The 22,342-nt window shown below is 46.8% G+C and overlaps 1 protein-coding gene across 2 annotated transcripts; it reads right to left on the bottom strand.

Annotated features, from left to right (window-relative positions):
* Positions 1-23: 23 nt before the first annotated feature.
* Positions 24-22,024, bottom strand: KCNMB4 (potassium calcium-activated channel subfamily M regulatory beta subunit 4). 2 transcript variants are annotated; one of them, XM_074869378.1, is made up of 4 exons: positions 21,413-22,024; positions 10,890-11,017; positions 10,206-10,272; positions 486-638 (listed from the first exon to the last, which is right to left on the bottom strand). In XM_074869378.1, the coding sequence occupies exons 1-3, from the start codon at positions 21,872-21,874 to the stop codon at positions 10,227-10,229; spliced, it is 636 nt and encodes a 211-aa protein (XP_074725479.1). In that variant the 5' UTR covers positions 21,875-22,024; the 3' UTR covers positions 486-638; positions 10,206-10,226. The 2 variants fall into 2 exon arrangements, with proteins under 2 accessions (XP_074725478.1, XP_074725479.1); XM_074869377.1 differs by lacking the exon at positions 10,206-10,272 and having other exon boundaries at positions 24-638.
* Positions 22,025-22,342: the final 318 nt, after the last annotated feature.

Here is a 22,342-nt window from a genome sequence, read left to right as displayed (position 1 = left end):
TTTAAAAACAGGCAAAACAAAGCTTAAAAAAACCCAAAGCAATCAAACTTTATTATTTTGGAAATACAGTCTGTCATAAAGTAAATATTTTAAATATTGAATATTAAACAATAGTAAAGATCACTTTGTAAAGATGAAATGAGCATCATCAGGGGTTTTTATAAACTGTCTCTCAATACTGCTAGGACCTGGGTAGCTGCTGTTCAGGACTAACAGTGCACAGCATATTTGGTGCAGTGTAGATTTTTTTTGGTTGAATATACTTATTTACTGTCATAGCAGAAGCAGCAATTAGCTGACATTTCATGGGGCAGTCTCCCAAGAAGGATCCTGAGGCAAGAGCAGCTCCACTGTCAGATGAGACACTGGAAGGAGGCGCAGCTGGGTGCCCTGCAAACCTGCAGGTACGTCAAGTTGCCCCACTTGAGACCTTCTTCAGCTTTTTCTTTTCCATCAGCAGCCTTGCTGTTTACAAATGCTTCTTCTTTTTAATTGCCTCTGCCCTGACAGCCAAGCTCTTGGCACAGATGGTCAGGACCACAATGAGGACTCCGACCAGGAATGTAACCAGAGGCCAGAGGAAGCAGTGCAAGAGGACAGTCTCATCATGGGTGCGCTTCAGCATCACATCATCTGGCCTGTGAAGAGGAGAAACAGAAGAGGGAGAAAATATAAATCAACTTGACATCATCAATTCATCATAAGTGGAAAGCATCTGCCATGGAAACAATAAAGGTGTTTTATTTGCAAGTGTTAGAAAATGAAGAAGTGGACCATTTCATTCACTGCTTTCATCTGCCTGTCTATCACCAGCGCTCATGGCAGGCTGTGAGAGCTTTCCACTTGCAGTGTTTACAGGCTAACAAGTTCATTCAGATTAAAAAAAAAAAAAAATTTTTGGTACTTTAATTCTTCCAGAGGTCGTGGTCATCATAAACAGCTGCAAGAGATACAATATCACACTGTGGATTGAAAAACCACTCCAGCAAAAACGTAATACCAGGCAGCAGTTATACATATCTACCTGAAATGACATCAGACACTGTGCAATGAGTTTAAAGTGCAATTAAAGTTTCCCTTTTAGTTTTGAGCCCTGACGTGTTCATGGGGCTACATGGAGGCTCCTGACAAAGCCCTGCTGTGGTCTGGCTCTGGATGGAGAGCCAGTCCCTGTCCTCAGCGCTGCCCAGGCTAGCCCAGCCACACTGGCAGTCAGGGGTCTGCAAAAAACCTACCCCAAGGAGGACCTCTGCCCAGCCCCGGGGTGCCAGAGGCTCCCAACTCAGTTCTTTCCCAGCAGAGGCTACTTCAGCAATAAGCTGCCATTTGGTTCTGCAAACACCAGCTGCTCAGTGGATTTGAGCATGCTCCTACACAGACACACTGGGGAGCCTCCCCTGAAGATCTGACCCCCCGAGCCTCTGCCAACAACATCTAACACACAGTCACGGTTGTGTCTGTGGTGGATTTACGCATTTCCAAAAACAGAGAGAGGAGGAGAATAGCAAGGAGGAAGCATCTCAAGAGGCTTGGAAATTCAGCTGTGCCACGTGTCTGAGAGAGCAAGTATCCATCTGCCACTTCCAAGTTTGGGAAGTTGGTTGGGAAATCTGATGGCAGATTTTCCTCAGGTCTGGCTCTTTCTGCTCTCCCTGCAGTTTAACAGAGTGTTAAATCAGTCTTGTGGCATTTGCACTTCACTGCTGCTTTCCCATCTACAGACAGAGACACTCGGTCTGCCGGAAAACTATCTGCAAGGGAAGCAAACAGAACTTTATCTAATTAGGAAAATATATAGTCTTGGTTCACATTGGTCCTCACTTGCACTGAACACTCCCATCCCATGTTGCTTCCTCAATGTTACCCGACGCTCCGTGGAGCAACAAACCTCACAGACTAAAATCCTGGTAACCCAGGCCCATCTAGCCAGGTCCAGGGAATTAAGCTCTCCCAATGCAGTTGCACATGGGAACAGATACCTGTGCAATGGCTGTGCTGTCTCTCCCCCTGTAGTTTCATCCTGATCAGAAAGCAGCAGTAAGAAAACATTCTCTGTAGGGGAAACAAGAAGAAACTCTTTTTCCTTCACCGAGAAGTTAATTAATGGAGATGCCTGCAAATCTACAGGGTTTTATCCATCTTTAAGGAGTTGGGGGAGCCAGACCACCAGGCTACACCTGATCCCTGATTTAATTGCACCTGCATTTGCATTTGGGCGTCTCTCCTCCAAAATTGCTGTGTGGATGTTCCTCTACACTGTGCCAGCCTGCAAGTCCCGGAGGCTGACACCACACATCTCTCTTTATTTGTGTAGTAAGGAGCAGAATAAGACTCTGTTTATGAGCAGGTCAGCTATATGAAAGTTGAAACTCGGCAACATAAAAAATGATCAAAAGAAATCCAGGTGTATTCAGTAGGAACACGTGAAGTCTGCTCAACCGAGATCCTCCAGACACATAATCAGACACATGTGGAGACCATAAATTCAATAAAATAATATTAACTTTATAGGCACAAACTCACCAGTCTATGCCATATCAATGGCAGCACCCGAACAGAAAAATCCTTTCACAGGAGGTATAATACTGCTTCCTTCATATTTATTGTATCATCGTCTGTGGATAACAGAGTGCTAATTGGCGAGGAGGCCATAAGTAGGCAGTATTCAGTCCTCACAACTCTCAGCTTACAAGTGACGTTGATTTTTAAGTATTTTTTAAAAGTGGATACTAATCACAGAGTTCAAAAATAAGAGGCAAGCAAACAAACTAGAAAATTGGATTCAGTTAAAGAAAAGAAAGTGTGATTGGAGAGAGCAAGATATCTTTTTGACTGAATCTTAGATATTTTGGAAAACATCTGTACCAAAGGTAGCAGCAATGGATGCCAAACACTCCTTATAGGTGAGACTGTGACTCTTGCAACTCAGCAATTTAAGAGAGTTTCCCTTTTGGAAAAGAGTCAAAGACTTACATGAAGCCTAAGGGTGAGGTCTGGATTCAGATGGATATTATTGCTATTCTTAGCTACCACAAGAGTCCCCGTGCAATTCCTAAATGGCAGAAGGTGTGCAGCAATTCACTGTCACAGTGTGTCTTCAGACAGTGCATCAGGTCATGACTGGGTCCTCCAAAAATACGTCATTAAATGACTATTGGCACCACATTTAAGACATTAAATGACCTTCTTTAGTCAAGGGGAGGGAGAAGCACTCCTGGAGAGTGACCCGGAGCACAGGAGAGCTCAGGGACCCTCGAGGCAGCATGTAGCCTCTCAGTACTTACTCTTGGTGCCAAAAAATGGTGGGACAAATCTCAGCCTTGCTCCTATTTGGTTTAACCTGCATGGTTATTCTGGAAGAACTACCATGCTTTCAGCTGCTCTTTATTTTATCCCAAATTAACTCTCCAGTGCAGACAAGCACTTCTAGACCCCCGGAGTGAATGAGAAAAGCTAATAAAGGCAGACAGCACTGCCAGCAGATAGACCGCACGCTCCTGGATGGCAACGTCCTAGTTATCTGCCTGTAACAGCCCACGGACAGTTATCAAGATCAACTTTGGCAGCGTATAAAGCCATTCCTTTGCGTTCATATGATTCCCTCCCTGTCCTGTCAGGACCAGCTCCTCTTTCCTGCATCTGCTGACCTGCGCGGAGATGTCGCAGGGTGTAGGGGACAGCACTGGGCAGCGCTGGGGCAGTGGGAGGAGGCAGTGGAGGGTGGGAGCCTGGGCTCAGCAGTGCTCAGTTGAGGACCCCTTCCCTGCAGATCCACCACTAGAGCTGACAGCACTTATGGAAAGTGCTCTGGAAAACAGCTTAGAGGGTGTAACGGCAACAGAGGGTCCCACTGAGATGCAGCTTTTACAGCGGAGGGAAATACCTGAAGAGGGGTTATTGAAAAAGAAAATGTTTACTATTTTCCTTTACAAGATAACTCCTTTTACCTCTGCTTTTTGATACTGAGATTGGAAACAATGGCAAATAACAGTTTCCAAAGCGAGGAGGAAAAAATCAGCCCTGCTGCTGCTGCACCTTCATGACATGCTGCACAAGACCTCAAGCCTGTCGCCCTGCTGCTGTAGCCCAGGGTCAGTGCTGGCAAGGAGTCCATGCGGCCAAGCTGGCCAATGTAATCTAAGAAGGAACATCCAGGCAGAGAAATCACCCTGACCAGGAAAAACAGCCCAGTGGCACATGGATTATACTGGACTTGCAAATCCATGGTGAGAGCAGCCCAAGGAGCGAGGGACAGGCAGCCAGATGTCCTCTGCAGCAGGAATGCTGCAGCCGCAGAAGCCCCACGGCTCTGCAGGAGATGTACAGAGGTAACCGCAGGGACTTGGGGGCTTGTCATGGCCCTACATGCTGCACCCAGCAAACAAGGTAACTGGGCTCATCGCCAAGTTTTTGCTTGCTCCTTGGAAAGAGGGGTAGGGAGGCACAAGATGGGTGGTGGTGGACTTGCCAGTCCCATCTCAGCAGCCAGGGACTGGCATGGTGGGCAGTGTGAGTGAGGGCCTGGGAGGCCGCCTGGCTAAAAACCTGAAAAATAAACACATTTGCTTTCAAGTGATCCATGCCAGACTAAAAACTGTAGGTATTTCATATGAGATTTGTAAGGTCCAAAACAAGAGACTGGGGGAAAATTAGGAGATAGAGGAAGTTAGAATCAGAATTAATCAGATGAATTAAATATAGCAAAGGCATTAGTGATTAATTAACAGGTTGGCCTACAGAGACTGGATTTCACTTCTTCCAGGCTGTTTGTTATCCTCACATGACAGCATCAGTTTAGGGGAAGAACTATCCTCCACCTCCTGAAGAAACGAATTCTCAGGCAGAGCAGCACCGCCGCCACCACCACCTGGCAAGCTTCCGAAAGAACTGGCAAGGTGTGTGGAGCAGCTGTCCTGTGACATCTGAGTCTGCAGAGTGTTTGGGGACATCCCTGGGACAACTCCTAAGTGATTCTGCAATGAACCCTGAGGGATAAGGTGCTGCATCAGCCCCCCTCGGCTGGACATGTCCTGCTGTCCTGGTACAAAAACCTTTGGCTTTCGCTCCAAGGCTTACAAGAGAGCTGCCCCACGTGTCTTTGAAATAGAAATATGCACACAGAGACACTTGTCTTGCCAAGTACAAGCAGAGAGCGTCACCAAGAGAGCAAAGTCACTGGCAGTGAACCGTGAGGTTTATGTGGCCTGTCACAGTTACTTCTGAGCCCTGAGATAATCACTACGGCTGCACTGTGAGAGGAGAGGAGCCAGAGCTGGGCTGTGCCAGTGGGGGCAGACCCCCAGCATGGTGCTGCACCACACTGGAGGTGATCAGGAGTTCAGAAACCAGTCACCCTAGAGGGCCTTCAGGAGAATGAGCCTTTGGGTGGTTATCACCTGCCGGTGGAACAGAAGCACACAGCAGAAGGAAAAACTGCTGCCACCCAGGAACACTAGATACAGGCTAAAGGAGTAGAAGATTTTAGCTGAAATCTCTGGATTCCACCTCTAAAACAGTAACTCTTATCAACAGCAGAGGCAAGGAGAGCAGGAGCCTGGAAAGGAGCCACAGAGCTGCCGTGGGAATGGCAGGAGCAGCAGAGGAGGCTAGCAGGGCCTGGCAGAGAAAACAAGGGGATGATGGCAGGGGGAAGGGAGAAAGATGTATTTAAAATAAGAGCAAAAATAAGAGAAGAGAGTGGGCTGTACTTCCACAGCAGACAACCCCTTTCCACAGGAAGAAAAATAAATAGCTATAAGGACAGCTGAAACACAGAAATATAACTGGTTTGGTTTTGCATGGCAAGGTCACCATGTAGTGAAACTGCAATTTTGACCTTTTCTTGTTACTTTTGAATAGGTGACCTGCCTGTTCGCAAAGTTTGAAGGTTTGTTGTTTGGCTTGGAAACAGAAAAGGGAAAGTGCCCCCATCCCCGAGGGAAACGCTCTCATGACAAGGATGCAGCTTTGCTGGAAATCCCCACAGCACCACTCCGCTGGTGCTCAAGCAGCAGTGCTGAACACAGAGCAGGTATGTCATACCTGGAAATGTGTTTCTTTTCCCTGTGAAAATCAGCAGATATAATTAAAGATACTGCCTTGTCCCTGCAAGTATAGTGCATTTAGTAAACCCATCTTTGCTCTGTGACTTCCGTATAATACTTCATTTCAGAGATGTTGACCAGAGGGGTTGCACATATTTCCCCTAAGCTCAGTTATGGACCATCTCTTGTTTCTAGCAATGCTGTCATTCAGCTCTCCAGTAAATGCAAAACCTCTTGAGGGGATGCACCCAAACTCCTAATACCAGTTACCAGTGTACAAAACAGGGGCAGGAACAAGGCAGAGACCTAGTGGGACAAAATGGGGAAAAAAAAATTAATACTTTTAAGCCCTGCTCAGGCATCGAGACCTGGTTCTGCTGTAACAGTGGTGGCCACTGTACAGCACCACCACCACTGCACAGCAGCAGCCCCAGGGTGAAAGAAGAATGAACAAACCAAAAAAAAGCCCTAAAGAAGTCTCTACATTAACTCTGACAACACACCTTTCCCTTTCACTGAACAGACAAGGAGGGAGGAATTTTGCTAAAAGGTGAGACCAGTACTTATTTTTAGCAGGACTTTGAGCTCAGGGCTGGAGCTTTGTGGGGCTCTGACCAGAAGTAACTGCATTAGTTGTTGCATTATGCAACACATCCCTGTTAGGCGCTGCCAAGCAGTTCAAACAAACAGCAGGCCTCCGTCAGAGCCTTCAGAGCAATTACTGAACATCACAGGAAGAATTGCAGTGCAGGGGTTACCAAAAAGTCATGTAGGACCAAAAAGTTACAGGCATGCAAACATTCCAGTCATCACTTGTGCACCACACTGTGCAATTTATGTGACACAGCAAAAGCTGACAGAGGTGGGGGCAAGGGATAGGAAACCTTACAAATATTTTTTGTATTCAAACAATCTGTATGTAAAGAGGTTTGCAATCTGCATACACTTATTTTGCCCACAATTATTCACATCCCTTCACTATGACAATCACTCATCAGTATTTTTTTCCTCTATTGTTGCAAGAAGCAGAGAACCTCCGCTGGATGGCTGCACGCCGACAGTAAAGTCCTTTCCCTCTTGGCCCAAGTACCGCTTCAGAGGGAATACAGTAAAAGAAAGGATAGGAAATAGCAACACCAGCTTCTCAGTGGAGGGAACTAATTTAGAAAACTTTGTGAAGTACCAGAGCAAACCAAGATTTCTGTTCCACCATTTATGAATGAGCAGCCTGAGCACCCTTGGCTTCTGCAGGGAATTATTCCCAGATAAATAGTCTGCAGGGTATCCCAACACTGTACAGGTGGTCACTAATCACTAGACAGTGTTTGCTCTTCAAATCTCAAGTGAATTTGTACAGCATCCTGCAGCAAACACAGGGAAGCATAAAGTATAAAGCATGGCTGGCTCATCCGCTGCACTGCAGCAAAGGAACCACAGAGCGTTCTTGCCATACTTGGATGTACCCAGAGCTAAAAGGCAGTCACACCACATAAATGAGCCACTAATAAGAAATGACTTGACATATGTTGCTCTGCCTGTTTCTGCATGGCATGAGACTGAGGGGTCTGAGCTCACGGAGATCTTGTTTTCTCTCTTTTTGAGACCTGGAACGTGAAGAAATAAAGTGACAGGATCTCCCCCATCCCACCCATTCCCACAGGCCTCCCACTTTAGGGCATGCAGCTGTGACCCTTGTTTGCATGTGGCCATGACTATAGATCCCCTGGGACACTCAGTGTGAGATCCATGAACACTGAAGCACTAGAGCTCAGTGTCTTCTCAAACCTTTGGCAACAGCCTGAGAACTTTATCTGAATTTGTCATCTGTTTTGTGCTCTGAAACACCAGGGGTTGATTTCTGCTGGGCAGGGCTCCCTTCAGATGGGAGTATCATCACGCCAACAGACAGGCACCTTCACCAGAGGTCCAGAAAACCAACTTTCCTGTGCAGCTTGCACCCCTTGGCCCAAAACTAGCCAGAGAAGAGTGGGACCCTAAAGGTAAGTGCCTACAGTGGCAAAGCAAAATCTTGCTTTTCAGTAAAGCTCTGAGCTCCAAGCTAAGCTGGGCTTTGCTTCTCTAAGATAAAATGTCAGACAGCTAGTTATGCTGGGCCTCTCTATATTAACCAAGAGTGATTGAAATTGCCAAGTCTGCTTCTCAACCCTTTTGTATAACTTTGAACTGTACAAATGGCAATACTTCCTTCTTCTTTTCAAAGCAGTCTGTTGAAATGTGCCCCACCAAACTGAAGGAAGGTGTTACCTAACAGTACACTCTGCATGCAGCAACAATTCTGGGAATGATGCTAAATTAAGTTTGATGAAGAGGAGGCGATGTTCATTCGTTGTGTAGATATTAACCTAGAATTTTATTCTGCTGTTTCAAAAGAGACAGCATTAATGTTGCAAATACTACTCTCTCTAAGGGACCTACCACTATATTCTGTGTTTTATACAGACTGACACTGAAGTGTTAGCTCAGTCACTCAGTTAAAAAAATACTGACAGAAAATTTGCACACTTCTATTTTGAAGTGAACAGATTATTCCCTCAGTTTGTATTTTTTTTACTGCTTCACAAGCTGTTTAGTCATCATAGCTCTAAAAGTATACCTAAGCAAGCACATTCCTAGTCAGCAGAACTTACTCTCAAAGCTCATTCCTATCTCCAGAAGAAAATAGATGGTGTACATATTTCAGTTTAGACTATCTTCAAGTATCTCTGGCAGTGAGCCTCTCTTCTGCTGTATATAGATTGTTGTATGATCAGCAAAAGGCAGCATTTCAAGGCAGCCGTTGCATTTGGCAAGAACATTTAGCAGTACAGGATGCAGCAACTCTAAGGAAAAAACCTTGCCTGAGTGCTGCACAATTTCTCAGTGTCAACCTACATAAATGGCAGACCCTAGGCAGTATGCAGATTCAGAAAAAATTTGCCTTTGCTTCACCTACAGATGTGATGTGAGAACCAGCTCACCTAGCTCTGGACACCTATCACCTAGGTGCCTGCACTCAAGCATATCACCCTAAGCTCCTTTACAGGAGAGAAATAAACATCTCCAACCTATTTTAGGCATTTATTTGTGGGTAAAATGAAAGGCTCCCATTTCTCTCCACTGACCATAAAAGCTAATATTCACAGCATCTTGTCCATAGCAGCTCAGATGAATCCTAGCCATGATGTCTCCTGCAGAAGATCCCATGTTTCTGACTATTCTGCTCACTCAGGCAGTGGCTGCTGCAGTTCCCAAGTCTCAGCAATGTGGGGAACTGGCAGCAGCTGCCCGCCCAGAGAAGCTAAAATCATCACTTGTCTCCTGGTTAGCAGACCCCAGTATTGACACCTCGTGGACCAAAGCAGCTCCCAAGAAGGTCCCTGCCAGGTCTGATGTCACCACACAGGGTGCCCTAAGTTTTAACCTCCGCATGCTGCAGACAGTGCTTCTTTCCCCACTGTAAGAAACAACTAGTTTTTGCTACGAAGCATTGGTGGTTTCCCTCTGCAAAGACTTAACCAGGGACAACAGACTGTCATCCTGGGCATGCCAACTAGGTCTACAGTCTCTCCAGGGAGGGGACAACAATCATAGCCAGCCTAGGACAAACCTGAAGCCCCCAAGTCACTCAGCAGGTCACCCACAGGAGAGTCAGGCATCTCTCTGTCTGACACCCTACTCCAGCTCCCTGGTTCCGCTAAGGTCCTAGCCCACACTGGCATCCATTTTCCTCCTGTGTGTCTTAATAAACTTAAACATCTAATGCCAACACTCCCATACTGAGCTCTGAATTGCACGAGCAAGCACCAAGCTATTCCCACCTAGGTGTCCCTCGTCTGTTTAACTTCTAAGTGCTGGTAGGGTAGTACCAACCTCCTTCTTTAGTCCCTGATGTGGCAGATATTTGAGTGCTTAACTTAGCAACCAAGAGTAGTCTCCCCAGCTCTACCAAAATTATTCAAGCTGATTAAATTAAGCAAATATCATACGCCTCCAGAATTGAAGTCTAAACCCCATAAAACCTTGGCTGATCTACAGCTCTTAAATATTCTCTTTCCACCTCCCTGCCTACATGGTCCTATCATCCCAATCATTGCTCTTCTCCCAAGTCCTCCCAGCAAGCCTGCACACTGCGGTAACAGTAACTCGCTGATGCCACATCACCTTTTATTTCCTGGCACATCGTCAGCAGAAAGGGGCAGGCAAAAGGACTTCCTCCTCTTCCCATTTACTGAAGGAAGGAAATCACACGTCACCTTTATACACATGTAAGTCACATCAACATTGGTAGTAAAAGTAAGACTTGAAACGGAAGAGGAGATCCTTTAAGTTACAACTTTCTACTCTGCAAGCATGGATGAAAACTGGCAGTGCTGTGAACATTTATTACATCTATCTGATTCATTAATCCTCTATGAGCACAACTCCTGAGTTGATTTGTACTATTTACTGATCTCCCCTTTTCTTCCAGCCCCTAATGAACACAGCAGGATTTTTCGTCCATGGAGGGAAGGAACATTAATATCCAAGCCAGAACTTTGCCATCTGAGTGTTAAAAGACAAGAAGCTTTTTTCCATAAAATGACATTTTTAAAGGGAAACTTTCTTCAGAGTTTTAAATTTTTACTTCAAGTGGTAAAAACACTTCTCTGCTTTCTATGTAGCTTTTCATCAACAGAGTTGACTTGCAAAGTTCTGCACTAAACTCTGTGTGATAAACCACATCACTATATGGGTGTGCATGTATATACATATGCATGCATTTATACATATTTTCAAACAGAATCGATGGACAGCTGTTAAACAGATGTATAAGCACATCTGCCTGTGCAAATATAGATTACTCACCTCAAGTGTTGGTTAAAATAGCATGTAAATGGTTGTGAACCCACTTTCTCTTTCCAGTATTTCTGCTTGTATGTGACGTTCTCAGAGTTCTCCTGATCGTCTCTTGCACAGGGGGGGATGTACGAACACTGCCAACACACGTTGCAAAACTGAGTTACTTTTGCGCTTAAGAACACAGGGCATCAGTTTCTCTGCATTTTCCTCATAATACCAGCAGGACTTAAAACGGGCAAAGAATACTAAGTGCAACCTCCAAAGAAACAAAGAAAAGTTAGCTGAACTTTACTTCAATTGCTAGTTACTCCCTGCAGGTACTGGAAAAGAATATGCCAGCATTCAGAAACAAAATAAAGGCTTTATCATGTTTTGTTCCATTATCAAACCAACCTGTCACATAACACCTTGGGTTTTCGCACAATAAATGTAGAAATGATGATTTCATTTTGACATATTCCTAGTCAGCTCCATGGATTGGATTTGAATTACTTCCTGTTTTCAGTGAGGCATGTAATCACAAGTTTTGTTTAGCACCATGCTGAGAAATAACCAAAATATTCCAGCAAGCTTTTCCAGATGATGAGATATCTGATATCTGGCTGGTATCCACTGGCAAAAGACAGGTATTCTTCCACTGTTACAACATGGGGAAACAAGCACAGAATGTTCAAAGCCTCACTGCAGCAGAAAGGTTGAGCATCTGCTACTGCTCCATAGAAGTCAAGAAGAGCTGCAGATCTCGCCCTCAGACATCTGCTTCAAAGCCCAAAGAGATCAAGGGAAGTTCATCCCCCAGCTTGGTGCACTTGGGACTGAGCTTTCAGAGGCTCCACTCTGGGTCTCACACAACACACATAGCTTGTTTCCAAGTCTCGTCTTTGACACACCACCCTTCCCTCCTGGCCACAGGGAGTTAAACAAGAAAAACCAGCCCACTGAATCCAATGTTGGGAGTATCAGGATCTCAGTGTCCAAACACAATCCCTCCTATTGTTACCAGGCATCCATATGGGAGATCATTACAGGAGATGTTGAACCAAACTGAGTAACACAGTTAACTGATCCTCAGATAACATAAAGGCTTTTCACCGTGGAGGATGCATAGACAACAAGGCTCCAGGTGCATACACAGATTTTCAATTCCTTTAAAGCTGGGAGCTGCAAGCAGAAAAAAATGACTATGAGGTAGATAAAATGCCTCCTACTTAGGTAGAATGAGGAAGCTGGAGGTGCAGGGTGTGGGAAGCCCCTAAAGGGATCCCCACATAGGATCACAACATGAGTTTCTTCACAGTATCCTGAAGGCAATAACAACAAGATGAGAGATACCCTCCCTAACCTGAAAATAAAGATCACCATGACTCTCTGTGAGTGCTTCCTCTCCATCTAGTGAGGTTTCACAGGAGCCTACCATGCCCCCAGCTGCACACTATATCCAAGCTGTACAGACCTACATCTCCACCATACAACAGCTTGAATCTTTGCCATTCCAGGGGCATGGGAGAAATCTCAGGATTTTGTTGACCTGATCATATAAAACCTGACCACTTCTGTCAGCACTTACAATTGCTGCCACTAGCTTCCATGCTTCAGACTGGAAGAATCTGCAAGATCTTACTTGTTGCTTCCAAGCTGAAACGCCTTTTTCACATGCAAGGCCCCCCATTTTCAGATGGGCCCCTGTTTTCACATGGGCACAACTCCTGGTGTTGCCACAGCACAGAGCTCCTTTCAGATCCCTATTCAGATGATCCTAAACAAGGATTGTCCCACTGCTGACAATGAAGGACAGAAACTAGCAGCAACACCACTCTGCTTCAGAAATCAGAAATCCAGATTTATCACACATAGTTATTTCTATTTTAGATAACATTTTTTGGTTTGGTTGTGTACTCTGGAAGCATCAGCCACACTCCTCTTCCCTCCACGGTCCCAGTGCACAAACACATCTGTGCAGCAGCTGGACGGAGCCAGCAGATTTGGCATGAGGACACCCAAGGGCAATGTTGGCTCTGCTCTGTCCCCCTGACAGCCACCAACATGCCGCACCATCCCACCTGGTCTCCTCCTGGTGCTCCCTGCTCAGCCCAGGGTCCAGCACTTTCTCCACTCCAGTATTTTTCTTCATTAAGCCTTTCAGATCCTGCTGTGGAAACAGTACCATATCCCACCAGTTGTACACTCACTGCCGACATCCAGCTGTAATCTACACCCTGCTCTTCCCCAAGGCCCCAACTTTTAGGCACGCTCTTGCAATACAGGGATACAAGAGAGTAGAATTAAACAGACTTTACTCAGAGTCCCCCAAACCAACCACTATTTAGGCAGCACACAAAATAGAGAACTAGATAAAACAACTAGGTACCATTATACATTTTTCTGCCTAAATTTCCTCAGTGGTCTCAAAAACTCCTTTTCCTGTGGTATCAGCTCCAGTACACAGCTTCCCTCTCTTCTCTGAAATGTTTCTTCCTCATGGCTAAGCCTACTACTGTCCTCTGCTATGAAAGTGTGACCGCTGCTGGCCAAACTTTCTTCGGATCCTTCAGAGACCTTCCATCTCCTCCAAATATTACATGAATCCTTCAGAACGTTCAAAACCTGGTGAACCATTGTTTATCCCTATCCTGAGTTTCAGGCTTAGAAACAATTGCAGAGATCTCTTTTTTCAAGGGATGTCCATCTGAATGGACAAGCAGCAAACTGTTAACAGTCTCCAGGGACAGTTCCATCACAGAGGTATTCACATTTTTTGACATCGGTCCCCAGGCTTTGAGTTCAATATGAAGCTATTAAAAACAGAAGTTTTCAGGGCAGGGATTTTGCTTGATTTGGAAGATCAAAGGGGCTCACAGACAGCTTCCCCAGTCAACACGTCTGTTTCTCCCCATGCCAAGGTAAGACAGTGTATGGGAGTACTGCCACTACCTACAGGAAAGTTGCCTAAAAACTGGGGACAACAGTGAAGATGCTCTCCATAACTGAAATGTCACACCACTCTTTGCACAAATAATCCCAGTGGCAGCTGTCAGAAAACACACTGGATTCATTTCCATCTCTTCCTCTTTATCTTCATGTGAAAAATACAAAGGAGACACCCAAGAGCTTGCCATAAATTGATGGGACCTCATTGCTTGAGCCTGTCAAGGATTAGCAGTCTTGAAAAGGTCCCTGTCCAAGGCAAAATCATCATCATATGAATCCCAGGGTTCACCCTGAAGCATCTCCTCAACCTGATGGAGCCCTTGAGTCATGCTGAACACCTAAGGTCCAACTCCAACATGGACTTATCGCCTGCTGCACAAACACCAGAGCTTGCCTCCCCTAGATGGCAGCACAGTTCCCCCTAACCTGATGCTCGTTTTGGTCCCTTCCGATCCACTTAGGTGTTGGACCCCTCTTTTCCCAGTTTTCCAAGCACACTTCTTGGGCATTTTGCTTGATCAGCTGTATTGCCCTCCAAAGAACGATCAGCAGGCAAATAAAAGGAAATCATAACCTGGCAACTTTCACAGCTGTGAGTTGGTGGATGAACCTAAAATGATCTCCCACTTTGGCAACAGGCAGTTTCTGAAAGGTTAATTCCACAGTCCTTCCCCCACAAGACACGGCATGAAATCCTACCATCAAACCATAAACAAATGCCAAGTGTTTCAAACCAAGCTAGGACGCCTTGTGCTCAATTACTTGCTTACACAGCAACATCCATTTTTAGTGGAAGTGCCCCACTCTATATTTCTTTGATGTTTTTTTTTAAAAAACAAATTACAATGAAGCTGGAGAATAGCACTTTAAGATTAGACATTCAGAATAAATCTAATGGAGTGGAGGCCTTTTCAACGGATCTATTGGTACATGGTGCCATAATCGCACCTCCTACGCTATGTCATAGCAACAATAAAATTATTATGCAATTCAAATACAGTCTCAATTACACATCTCAAATCAGTATCAGGCTAATAATATTCCCGCTTCAATCAAAGCCAGTGTTTGGATAGACTCAGGATTCAATTCAGTAAAAATGTCAGCAAGCTGCTAATACACCTTTACACCAAGGTTTTGTAAGATTTGTATCTGTGTTTGCTGCTGGATGCTCCCACTCCAGTGTCTCTGCAGATGCCTGGGAAGATTCCTGGTCCTTCTGAACACTTCATTGGAACAGATATTCTTCCATATCTCGGAGGAGGGACAGAGGCATGAACTCTCGACTATGATTTAGCTTCTAGGTTGCATTTCATGCTTCTCAAAGACTAATTCTTGCCTAGTTCAGTCACATGTTTATGAAAAAGAAGCCAGACTTGGTAAGCTCTGAGGGAAGCTATCTCAAGTCTGGAAGACACTGTCTACAAGATGGGACCAAGAAAGTCTCAAATGCAAACAGATGGAAGGGCCCAAAGTAGAAGCAAGTCAGCCCATCAGAAGACAAACCATTGGCACTAAGAAGCAAGTGTCCAGCCTCAGTCTCCAAGCGACTTGTTGAGGACCATCCTCCTGGCTGCTGGTGAACTACAGGACAGAGCATGTACCATTTGCTTGGTGCAGCAGAGTGTGTCCTCACATCATGTGCCACGCAGGTTGGGAAGCTTGTAATGAAATGAAGTGGAATGTGCACTCTAGGTGAGTATCATTACAAAAGCACAGTGCACTACTAAAGCCAACAAGTTCCAACTCCTGATTTCCAAGTGTATCGGGTTTGCATGGCAAGGTTTTGGCAGCAGGGGGGCTACAGGGGTGGCTTCTGTGAGAAGCTGCTAGAGGCTTCCCCTCTGTCCAATACAGCCAATGCCATCTGGCTCCAATACAGACCTGCTGCTGGCCAAGGCCGAGCCCATCAGCAATGGTGGTAACGCCTTTGTGGTAACGTATTTAAGAAGGGAAAAAAATAGCTGCGCAACAGCAATTGCAGCTGGGAGAGAGGAGTGAGAACATGTGAGAGCAACAACTCTGCAGACACCAAGGTCAGTGAAGAAGGATGGGAAGGAGGTACTCCAGGTGCCAGAGCAGAGATTCCCCTGCAGCCCATGGTGCAGACCATGGTGGGACAGGCTGTGCCCCTGCAGCCCACAGACGTCCACAGTGGAGCAGAGATCCACCTGCAGCCTGGGGAGGACCCCACGACAGAGCAGGTGGATGCCCGAAGGAGGCTGTGACCCCGTGGGAAGCCTGTGCTGGAGCAGGCTCCTGGCAGGACCTGTGGCTCTGTGGAGAGAGGAGCCCACACTGGAGCAGGTTTGCTGGCAGGACTTGTGACCCTGTGGGGGACCCACGCTGGAGCAGTCTGTTCCTGAAGGACTGCACCCTGTGGGAGGGACCCACGCTGGAGCAGTTCATGAAGAACCGCGGCCCATGGGAAGCACTCACGCTGGAGAAGTTTGAGGAGGACTGTCTCCTGTGGGAGGGACCCCACATTGGAGCAGGGAAGAGTGTGAGGAGTCCTTCCCCTGAGGAGGAAGGAACGGCAGAGACAACAGATGATGAACTGACTGCAACCCCCATTCCCCTGCACCACTGGTGGTGAGGAGGTAGAGAAATCAGGAGTAAAGTTAAGCCCAGGAAGAAGGGAGGCGTGGGGGGAAGGTGTTTTAAGTTTTAGTTTTTATTTCTCATTATCCTTCTCTCATTTGATTAGCAATAAATTAAATTAATTACCCCAAGTCAAGTCTGGTTTGCCCGTGACAGTAATTGGTGAGTGATCTCTCACTGTCCTTATCTTGACACACAAGCCTTTTGTTATACTTTCTCTCCCCTGTCCAGCTGACGAGGGGGACTGATAGAGCAGCTTGGTGAGCACCTGGTGGCCAGCCAAGGTTGACCCACCACTCCAAGCAACGTATGAGCTTCTCCTAACTTTGTGTGTGAGCACCTCCATGCTTTACTGGGTTATCTTCATGGTCTGGAAGGGAGGAAGCACTGCAACAACTGTCCCACTGTGGCAGGAGATGAGCGGGGGCACTCACTCCATTAGCACAAAAAAATGCCCCCCTCCCAGCTGACTGTACCAAGGGACCCGGAGCTGAACATCGCATCTGGTTTTCACCTTCATCTGTCAGCACAGACAAACCCACCAGGAGTGACCAAAGCCACAACCCCTCACAGAGGCTCGAGGCAGCAAGGGGTGTCCCAGGTGAGACAGGAGGATGAAGGGGTTTATCCGCAGCACCCAGGGCTGCTTCCAGAGGAATTGCTAGACAGCATCTGCAGAGTTTGACCATCACAGGCACCAGCCCAAACACAGATCTGATGCTTCACCAGATGTACCAGACCCTCCCAAAATTATTGTAGGGCTGGGCATACTTTGGTATTACACCTCCTCTGTCGTGAGCCATATTTAAGAGTGCAAAACAACAAACCAATTTTCTTTACAAGCACACAGAACCGTACATCATCTCATCAGGCTGAGCGGTTACAGAGAGAAGCATGACAGAGGCAGGTGTGGACACAGAGCAAAGACAAGGAGCAGTGGCTGGCTGCTCTGCTCCCCTGCCTGGGGACCAGGATGGGGAAAACTGGGTCCTGCTGCACAGCTGCTAACAGCAGGCTCAACAGTCACTCCCCTAAAAGTTTCTTCAACAAAACAGTGTGTTGATTCTTCCGGCCCTATGTTTAAGCATAGAAAGGGAAAAGTCTAAAAAGCCAGAAAGCAGATCTTTTTAGCAGCTGACATACTCCGCTTTTTACCCAACCAAACCTATAGCCCCCACGCTGGCTGTATGTGCCACCGATGCACTCGATGGCCAGAACAATAGGAACAAACTGACTTTGGAATTAATCCCCCTTAAGCCTTATCTCAGAGATTATTGTTATCAAGGCAGCTGAAGAAAGGTTACCATCCCTCTGCTGAAATTTCTTCCTTTGAGACAACAATTAAAGAAAAAAAAAAAAGAGAGAAGAAAAAAGAAATCCACAAATCACTCGGACTCAATACAAATGTAATTGTGCCCTGTGCTTTATATATACATTTCTGGATTAACTCTGACCCAGCTATATAATCTTTTAAGAGCTAAAATGAATCCTGGGCTGTACAATGATGTGATTATCTTAGGAAGCAAGAGAGAAAAAAAAGAAAATTCTTTTTCCTGCAGCTAGACCTCGTTAGAACAGACAGATTCGTAACTGCTGATACATTTATGTGCCAGCCCACTCTACTACAGAAAGTAGAATATTTTTAGTCCGATACACTGGCGATTTTTGGGGTGGAATGAAGCTGCCAACTGATTCAGTATTGTTGTGTGTTGTAAGGAGCCTGAACTCTGCCTTTTCCGCACTATTTTACCAGGAAAAATTGCTACCCTACAAAGAGAAGCAGCTAAACAGAATATAAAATTTAAAGACTGCTCAAAACAAAATTGGGCATTTTTTTCCTTCTAGTTAACTGGAACTGATTAGCGTGTTGTATGTCTAACTGCAGGAATGCAAGCGAGATGCTGCAAGAAGGCGATGGAAACAGGAAGGATTAAACGGCTCCCTAAGTGTTCATTCAGAAGTACATACCGGATCCCAAGCATTAAATCCAGCAGATTCCTACCCTGTTGGTAGGACTAATCTATTTCAGCATAAAATTCTGAAAGCTTTTAAAGATGGTGAGACTTTAGGACAAAAATTAAAAGGAGGATATAACTGCTCAGCTACACAGACATTAAACTTGAGAAAAAAAGGAAAACCAAAGCGACAGCTATACATACTTCATGCCTTTAAAAGGATGTGTTTTCTTCATGAGACCTAAACAAGTTTTCTTATTTTGTATTGGTTTTACATAAGCTCCTTAAGGTAAGGAAAATAATTCGAGTGCATTTTTTTCTATTTTGTTTTTCACTTAGTTAAGTTCAATTAATACCAGAGAACACAGTTACATCAAAAAATACATCCTTTCTGCTTGGTCTCATCTGGTAAATCAGATTTAATTCTTGGCAATCAATATCTCAGGGTAAACAGCCTACACCTAGAGATGCAAGATGCAAGCTGGAGAAAACAGATTACATTTGTAAGAGTATGCAAGTATGACACATTGCCAACACAGCCCTGTGTTTTCTTAATAATTGTTAAATAAAAATAGGCTTCTGAGTGACATTTACGGGCATCACTTCTGAAGCTCTAGGTGCCTCCCTGCAGAAATTGCAATCCAGCCCCCAGGCAGTTGCAATTCTCCTCTTCCCACTTCCAGAAAGTCAGGAGAAGACAAGATCAAGAAGTAAATACAACACAAAACACTCTGACTACTGAGACATTGCAGTCGCAGCCCAGTTTGAAAGCCTCTGCTGAAGCTGAGGCTGCTGCAAGAGCTGCTGAGCCCAGGTGTGCTGGCAGCACGGCTCGCCTCCCCCCACCCTTCACCCACCACCCATCACTCACCTCCCACCTCCCATCCCTGCTGGAGTCGGCCACAATGGGGCCATCGGGCCATGCTCAGGGACGGCCACGCTGCACCCTCTGCGGCAACACTGCATCTTCACCGCATGTCAAAAGGGCATTTCACTAACCACCCACAGCCCACCTGAAGATGGAGAGAGGTTTAGGGGAGTCCTGGTGCTTGGACAGCTGGGTGCTCACGGTGCACGGGGAACCTGGCAGAAGCACCCCCAGGGAAAGGTGAAGTTTACAACCCTCCCTCACAGGCCGTTTCACCCACTTTGTTCTCAGGCACCATCCGACACCGCAGCTTCATCACTCATCGCTTCTGAGAGTGCCAACAATTTAATCCAAATCCTGTCAGACTTATTGTCCTGCTTCTTGCTCTGCTGATTTTTGCCCGAACTACCCTTTTGAGCTCACAAGCTGCCAAGGGGAAAAAAGCAACCCCCAAACCCTGAGCTTGCAACTTAATCGACCTTGTGAGCGACAGAGCCACACCTGGGTAACTATGACTGCAAAGATGTGAGGCTGCACACCCCAAACTGCACACGCAAGTCTGGTCCCCAGCCCTGCATGCAGACCCCTGCATCGTGCGTAGCGTGAGCCTCGGCACTGCACTGCAGCCCCATCTCCGTCAAAGAGCTGAAACTTACTTCTCCAATGCACTCCCAATTTCAGATTCTTTCAGGGGGAAGTGTGTGTGTGGGGGCGTTTCTGCCACATTCTTTATTTTCTGGAAACTGTTTAAAATCTCCTCCATGCAAGCAGCATACTGGCAAGGTGGTCTTTACTCTGAATCATAGAATCACAGGACGGTTTGGGTTGGAAAGGACCTGAAAGATCATCTAGTTCCAATCCCCCTGCCATGGATCAGGTTGCTCAAAGCCCCATCCAAACTGGGGATACAAAGAAAAAGGACATGAAAAGAAAAAGGACAAATCAGAGTAACTGCCTTTAAAGAAAGAAGAAAGCACAGGTCATACACTGCCATCAGACTACCCCAGTTTGCTAGAAGATGCAACTTTAAAGATGTTTCTGTTTGGTCCGTTTTCATGTGGGTGATGGAAAAGTTTAAGAATCAAAACAGCACCGAGGAAACTTCCGTTTCAGTGCAGCCCTCTCCCCCGTGCCCTGTCAGCAGCAGCTCCGTTAAAGTCTCTCCTTGGGTTTTGGGGAGCTGCTCTGGGAAGACCCTCACCCTCCGGGGACATGCAGCGCAACAGCATCGTTCGCCACTCACACGGACAGACTGACAGACAGACAAACCCCCCCATCACCGGCAGCAGGAGCTTCTCCCCGGCTCCCCACGGGCGTCCCGGGGCTGCCGGCGGGGCGGACCGGGGACCGGCTACGGAGTCACCCCACTGCCCCCCGCTGCGCGACCGCCCGCCCGTGCGCTCGGGCCACCGCGGCTGGGGCGGCACCGCTCCTGCCAGAGGGAGAGTCCGGGACCGGGACTCTTCAGGGGGAAAAAAGAATTCTGTCTATCCATACAGATATAGGGTGTGTGCATATATAGAGTGTTATATTATATATAGTATAGCGGTATAGTAAAACTATATATGTACACTATGTAAACACTAGATATAAAAATATATATATACTATGATACACTGTATATATACTAAAACTATATACACACTATATAGATAACTATACATATAAACATATATGTATAGTTATATATATAACTATAGTATAGTTATATATATATATTATACTGTATATGTTATATACTATATATAGTACAGTGGTATAGTATAGTGTAACACTGTACTATATATAGTGTTATGCTAAATAAATAGTATAGTAGTATTGTATAGTAAAACACTGTACTGTATGCAGTATGTATATATATACACACTATATATACCCACACATCGCACATATATTACATACCATGTATAGTATTTTCACATATATACTATATCTGTATCCTTTTTGCTGACTAACAGCACAGGGACGTTTGGAGGGATGCTCCGCGACTTCATCCACACCCCCCGCCCCCAGCAGAGGAAAACGCGCTCCCGCACGGCGGGTGGCTGCGGGGGACCCGGACCCCAAAGGGGCGGCGAAAGGGCACCCAGCCCCGCGTGGCGGAGGGGCAGGATTTGCCCTGCGGGACACGCCGCCACCCCCCTCCTCCTTTTGGGAGCGCGGCGCTGCGCGGGTCTCACCTTGGGGTTGGTGCGGAGCTGCCGCTCGTCCTCATGGAGCAGGGCAGGGGCGGAGGAGCGGGAGGTGCGGACCAGGACCTGCAGACAGGGGTAGCGGGCGGTTCCGCGGCAGGCGGCCCCGCAGGAGAAGGTGCAGGCGAAGCGCTCCCCCAGCTGCCGTACCGCCAGCACCGTGCAGTTGGCGGAGCCGCCGCCCCCCCGCTCCTGCAGCGCCGGGCGAAGCCAGCAACAACCCAAACCCAGCAGGGAAAGCAAGCCGGCGGCGATAAGGAGGAAACCCAGCCGCATGCTCTTGTCCTCCGCCTCCGTGTACTCGTAAGCCGCCCGGCTCCTCGCCATCGCCCGGTTGCCGCTGGCATCCGCCGTCGGGCGGTCGCTGCCATCGGCTAAAGCTCCCGCCGCTCCCCCCGCCTCCCTCCCCGCCTCCGGGATCCACGGAGGGGAGGGGTGGTGGGTGTGCATGTAACCAGCATGCCAAAAAAAAAAAAAAAAAAAAAAATTTAGAAAAAAAAAATTAGATAAATAAAATGGAAACGTAAACCCGGCTGACCTAATTCAGGCCACTCTGGGGGTGGGACAGCTTGCAACGGGATTATCTGGCCTGGGAGATTTGCTGTGGGGAGGGCTAGTCCGGATTAATACCAGGTACCCTGCAAGGTGCAATATCTAGAGGGGGGCGGGCGGGTGGGGGGCCGGAACGCGCCCTAAAGGCGCGTTCCGGCCCCCCACCCGCCCGCCCCCCCCTCACCCACCCCCGGGTAGCAACCCTGCAGCTAAATCCAGAAGAACAAAATCACAGTTTGGGCCACGCCCCAAGAATAGTTTGTGTTTCCCAATTCTCACTGCTGGCTTGGTTAAGTCCCGGAGAGTCCGTGTGAAGTCACGTTCAGTACCTGCCGTGTGTCAAAATCTGCGAGGTGTCTATGTACA

The sequence above is a fragment of the Strix uralensis genome, chromosome 5 (genome assembly GCF_047716275.1).
Source record: "Strix uralensis isolate ZFMK-TIS-50842 chromosome 5, bStrUra1, whole genome shotgun sequence".
Taxonomy (NCBI): Eukaryota; Metazoa; Chordata; class Aves; order Strigiformes; family Strigidae; genus Strix; species Strix uralensis.
This window is presented reverse-complemented; position numbering and strand designations above follow the sequence as displayed.

Coding starts and splice junctions, on each gene's coding strand:
- KCNMB4 (XM_074869377.1), bottom strand. CDS start 21,874: ATGCACACCCACCACCCCTCCCCTCCGTGGATCCCGGAGGCGGGGAGG. Junction 11,018..21,412: donor AGCTCCGCACCAACCCCAAG/GTGAGACCCGCG, acceptor GTGTGTTGGCAG/TGTTCGTACATCCCCCCCTG. Junction 639..10,889: donor TATTTTAACCAACACTTGAG/GTGAGTAATCTA, acceptor TCCTCTTCACAG/GCCAGATGATGTGATGCTGA.